Genomic DNA, 5,679 nt, shown 5'->3' with positions numbered 1-5,679 from the left:
GAGTCCTAGGTTCTCATATTTCATGAGGCAGTTTCTTGGAGCGGACGACAAGGAAAATGAATGAATAAAGTCAGGGAAAGAAGACATTTTAAAACTTGCATTTCTGAGGCCAAAGGAGCCTGTTAATTTCAACTTTCTGCAAGCCGGAAGTCCATGTAAGCCTGGAACACCCCATACCTAACTGAAGTGTTCTGGAGAAGATTGCCTGCGAGGGAGGGCAGCCCGAGGGCGGTGCGGAGAGGGGCGTGGCTGGGGCGTGGTGGGTGGCGAAGGCGGGGCGGGGGCGGGGCGACGGCCGTTGCAGCGCGCCCGGCCCTGTGGCGGAGCCCAGGGATGAAGCAGCTGTGCTGTTCTTGTCTGTTGTGGCTTGGACTCCTACTGACTCCTTTCTCCCGGGAAGAAGAAGAGGAATCCAGACCCAGGAAGCTGTGCGGCAGGCACCTGCTGATAGAAGTTATAAAACTCTGTGGCCAAAGTGACTGGAGCCGGTTTGAGATGGAGGAGCAAACTCCTATGACACAGTTCTTTCCCCACTACTCACGCAAGGGCAAAGCCTTCAACCCTCACCCTTCTTCCTCCGCCTGGAGAAGATTCACAAACCCAGGTAAAACTCTGAAGGGAAGGCTTTGGTAGCTTATCAGTGTGCAAACTCCTCTTTTCTCATCCTTGGCTTTGCTCTGCCAGTGAATTTCTGTAGGAAATAGAATTTGTACCTTGTGTACGTGTGAATACAGTTTTAAAAACCATACAAACTAATATGAAGTTCACTTTAAACGTAGAAGAAATAATTTGTTCAGCGTAGGCTTTATTAAAAAGATGGCCTTTGGCAAACGAGGTTACTATGGTTTCATGTATACCCCAAATTCCGTGTGTTATAAGCTTAATCTCCAGGGCAGCGTTAGGAAGTGAAGTGAGGAAATTAAACGTTCTTGAGATGGAGTAAGGCCATTATCACAGAAGTGGATTGTCCTGAGTGAATCTGTTGCAGGATCACTTCATCCTCGTTTTCCGCCACCTCCGCAATGGGATGATGCTACAGGAAAAGTCCTTGGACCCTGGAGCATCTTCAAATCATGAGTCAAATAAATTCTTGCTCATTTGAAATTAACCACTGTCAGGCATTGTCAGAAGATGGATATAGGTGATGAGGAACTAGTCACATAGATAGGATGTGATGGGATGAGGGCGTTTATTTAGAGGAAAAGTTTATTTAGGGGAAAGACACTGCTGTCTGAATTATACGGGGAAGAGCAAGGAGATCAGGATGTGTTGAACAGGAGGGGAAAGAAGCAACAGCGTAGGGCAGTAAGGTTCGTCCAGAAGGGCTGAGAGAGGGAGAGCAAAGCCAATGGAGCAATTCATGTGAAGTGAAAACTTAATAATGGGCACAGGGAAGGACAAGGGCGGATGAGAGGAATCTCGGCATGGATAGCTCATCGATGCAGATAGGTAGATTGTAGTATGGGGACAGATGAAGCTTCTCTGTGGTTTGCAGCAGCACTGAAGGTGAACTAGCGAGCTGAATTGCATAGAGATCTTGTGGTCTTGACCTACCCTTGCCATTCTGATATTAGCCTTTCTCCTATGTTGTAAAATGTGTTTGTAGATTTGCTTAACTAATTTTATAGTTTTTTTCCAAAGCAGTGTTTGTAAGTGAAACGTCTTCTCAGAACTTTTAAAAAAAAAAATCAATGTTCTTACTTGATTTGGAAATAAGGAATTAATGAGAGTCATAAAATGAAGTAGAACTGCTTGTAAACTACTTTCCTTTGCAACTAGGTGGAATTCACCCCTAAAATCATCTATGTGTGACTAGTTTTGCTTTTGATCTCTTTGTCATCAATGTGCATAGCTTTCATATGTCTGTGTCTGTCAAGATTTTCATAGGAATTCATTTCTGTTTGATTTCAAATGTTACAGAATTAATAACCATTTATTACCTAGACTATTTCCTCTTTTCTTACTGCATTTTGCTCCCTTTAATCTTTGCTTTTTTTGTTTAGTTATAATTCTGTCTTACTCACTGTAATAGCAGAAAAGGACAGTAAGCTGCACCCTCCAGCTTCAGGGGACAGAGCGTGCCTGGCAAAACCTCACACTGAAAGTGGGGGGTGGGAAGAAAGATCCAGGGATGGATTCAGAAAGGCCAAGAATCCACACAGACTCTGACCTCTATTTCCCTTCTTTCCCTTTTCTTCCTCCTCCTTGTCCCTCTCCTTCTTTTTGCCCATTTGTATTTGTATTCCTTTATTCTGTGACAAGCCTCATGCAATCTTTTCAGTCTTGAAACTCACTAACTCTTTCTCCTCTTCCTCCTCTTCCTCCTGTTCCTCCTCCTCCTCCTCTTCCTCCTCCCTTCCTTCCTCCACCTTCTCTCTCTCTTTCTCCTCCACCGCCTCATCTTCCTCCTCTGTCTCTGCTTTCTCCTCCTCTTCCTCCTCCGCCTCTTCCTCTTCCTCCTCCCCTCCTTCCTCCACCTTCTCTCTCTCTTTCTCCTCCTCCGCCTTGTCTTCCTCCTCTGTCTCTGCTTTCTCCTCCTCCTTTTCCTCCTCCTCTTCCTCCTCCTCCTCCTCCTCTTCTAATTTCAAACTGCAGAAATGTGACTGAGCCAATTAGTTTCCCCACACACCATGGATTATCCTCCCCCATAAAGATTTCCTTCTTTGAGCTTACAGTGGGGTTACAGGATGCAGAGTGCAGCTCACAGAGCTGAATCTCTGGTTAAAGACTTGGGGGGAAAAATTCTCCTCCTAGGCAGTACTAAATGTGACCACAGTAGACATCCACAATGTCTCTGGATAATTACATCCAGGAGTTATTTCAGTTTCTATCATCCAGTGTCCAATAATGCTGAGTTAAGACAATGTAACAATAAATCTGCACTTGGAGCACAAGGCCACTGCATACTTCTTTACATTTCATTAAAGAACAAAGTGCTTCTATTAACCACTTAGTTATCACATACACATAGAAGACAGAGTGATTGGAAATAATCAAAGGCAAACACTGTAAACAAACAAACTGAACACGGGGTTTAATGGTTATTTCAACAATGGTGACATATGAAGGTCATGAGAAGATGTTCAGAATCACCACAGGACCCAGCGATTCCGCTCCTAGGCTTATACCCAAAGGACTGAAAACACCAACACATAAAAATGTGGGTGTGAATAGCCAGGGCAAGTGCCATTCATAATAGCCAAGAGGTGAAGACTACCAAGGTGATGGGTGAGTGAGGTGCATTGTGGGAAAGCCACACCCTGGGAAGTTATTTAGCCATGAAAGGAATAAAGGGGGGGGGGACATATATAATTACACATGGTTACTCATGGAAAATACTATGTTAAAGGAAAGACAGACAAAAATGAGCACATACCAAATGCTACCACGTGTGTGAGATGTACAGAATAGACAGAGCCATGGGAGAGAGCATGGCTGATGGTTGCCTGGTGCTAGAGGGAGAGATGGTGGGCGAGACTGTTAGCAGTGGCTGCTGGCTTTCTGTCTGTTTGTTTGTTTGTTTGTTTGTTCTGTTCACTTTTGTTTTGAGAGGTGAGAGAAACTTTCTGGAATTAGAAAGTGGCTGGCGCAAAGCCTTGAAGACCCAGCAGGAGTCACTGATTTCAGTGTGTTGTAAAATGCTGAATTCGACAGCACGTGAGCGGTATTGAGATAAAAAATGTTATTACAAAATATTCAAAGGTTGCTAAGCCTTCTCATAGGAAAACATTGTAACTATTTTACTTAAAAGCACATTGCCTCTGAATGGCTGTACTTTTCAACTTTTATTTAAAATGTTTTTTAAAATAATTATCTGATTTTAGTATTGCAATACTAAATTCATGTCTAATAGGAGATTTGGATAAATAGGACTTTCTTCTCCCATTGTCTCTCAACAGTCCCTGCAGGCGTCTCTCAGAAGAAAGGAACACACACTTGGGAGCCTCCATCACTGCCTGACTATCAGTTTGAAAAGGCGGAGTTGCTCCCTAAGGCAAGAGTGTTTGCATACCACAGTGGCAAGCCCTATGCTAAGAGCGTACAACTTCAGAAGAAAAGCACGAACAAAATGAATACCTTCAGAAGTTTATTTTGGGGGAATCATTCCCAAAGGAAACGCAGAGGTTTTGCAGATAAGTGCTGTGTGATAGGATGTACCAAAGAAGAGATGGCCGTCGCGTGCCTCCCCTTTGTTGATTTTTAAACCTTAACAATTAATCAAACATCACTGGTGATAGAGATGTACAAACTGTCGTAGAAACTATGCTCGCTTAATAAAAGCTTACTAAATCTAATCTGTTCTTGCAGTGCTGCTTGTAGGTGCAGGACTGAATCACACTAGAGAATATTTGCAAGTAGTTTGTAGTGTTGTGTGCTAGTAACGAGAATCTTAGTATTTAGTGACTCCTATTTTGTCGAATATTTTTTTAAAGAATATGTATAAGTGCCATAATCCACGTAGGTATTTGAAAACTATCTATTTGGGTTTTGTCATGATTGAAAGCTCTTAAGCTGGGTTTAGATGGAATATGGCATGTTATCATTCTATCTAGATGATAAAAAGAAGACTCATGTCCATAACTACTGGGCTCCTCTTAGTCATCCAACTCATTTGTCTCAGCAACTTAAAGCGAATAACTATGCGCCTCGCACAAGCTATTTCACTGTAATAGTAGACAGACACATCGTTTCCAGGGCCTTGAGTTTTACTCAGGTACCATTTCCCTGCCGAGTCATCTCACCAGCCCTGGGTGACATCATTTTAATGCTATAAAGTTGAGCAAAACCTTGGAGGTTCCAAAGTAGAATTCTCACTCACGAAATGATGGGTAAGCATGGATGGAAAGATTTCTCTCGTCTTCTTCGCAGGTACGCCCTATAACACCCTGCTCAGTGGGACTTGTTTCGGTTCCTCTTCAGCTGCACGATGTCTTAAGACAGAACTTCATTTCCACTCAAATCTACGTTTCTGGTGCGTTTGTAAAATGTTTTGCTCTTCAACTGCTTTCAAAATATACCCTGCACATTTCCCTTTGTAAAGAGAGAGAAGAACCATTTTTGGAAACAAATTTATGTTGTGTCATGGTTGAATAGGTCCACAAAGCTTTCAATGAAAATGTACCTTTAATACGGACAGAAGTTCCAGATCAGTTAAAGAAATGCAACTCTAACATCAGATCTAGGCATTACAGTAAGGAGGGACAAAGAACAGTCCCTAACCCCAGCAAAGCTTTGAGCAAAAGAGTAAAAAAAAAAAAAAAAAAGTCTCACCAAAGTGCAGAAGGACACAATCTGCCGCTGGCTAAAAGTTAGGGAAGGAATGCCTTTGGTCAACACAGCAAGCAGATCCTGGAGAACGGCCCCTGCTCTTCCTATCCTATTCAGTGGTGCTGAGTGAAGAATCATTTTTTTTTCTTTTTAATACAATTCTGTTTCTTTTTTTTTTTCTTCCAATTTATTTTTTTTAATTAGGTATTTTCTTCATTTACATTTCAAATGCTATCCCCAAAGTCCCCCAGACCCCTCTCCCACTCCCCTACCCACCCACTCCCACTTCTTGGTCCTGGCATTCCCCTGGTTCTTTTTTTTTTTTTTTTAATATTTTTATTACATATTTTCCTCAATTACGTTTCCAATGCTATCCCAAAAGTCCCCCATAGCGCCCCCCCACTTCCCTAT

At 42.6% G+C, this 5,679-nt stretch overlaps 1 protein-coding gene across 1 annotated transcript; it reads left to right on the top strand.

Annotated features, from left to right (window-relative positions):
• The first annotated feature begins 280 nt into the window (after positions 1–280).
• Insl6 (insulin like 6) lies at positions 281–4,295 on the top strand. Its single transcript, XM_021152407.1, has 2 exons — positions 281–604; positions 3,900–4,295. Exons 1-2 carry the CDS (start codon positions 334–336, stop codon positions 4,202–4,204), a joined length of 576 nt encoding a protein of 191 aa, XP_021008066.1. The 5' UTR covers positions 281–333; the 3' UTR covers positions 4,205–4,295.
• Positions 4,296–5,679: the final 1,384 nt, after the last annotated feature.

The sequence above is a fragment of the Mus caroli genome, chromosome 19 (genome assembly GCF_900094665.2).
Source record: "Mus caroli chromosome 19, CAROLI_EIJ_v1.1, whole genome shotgun sequence".
Taxonomy (NCBI): Eukaryota; Metazoa; Chordata; class Mammalia; order Rodentia; family Muridae; genus Mus; species Mus caroli.
Note: the sequence above shows the minus strand (reverse complement) of the source record. Positions and strands in the feature narration are given on the sequence as shown.

What these genes read in the sequence shown, in the direction of transcription:
- Insl6 (XM_021152407.1), top strand. Translation starts at nt 334, where the DNA reads ATGAAGCAGCTGTGCTGTTCTTGTCTGTTGTGGCTTGGACTCCTACTG. An exon ending in GAGAAGATTCACAAACCCAG is followed by an intron (nt 605 to 3,899) that starts GTAAAACTCTGA and finishes GTCTCTCAACAG; the next exon opens with TCCCTGCAGGCGTCTCTCAG.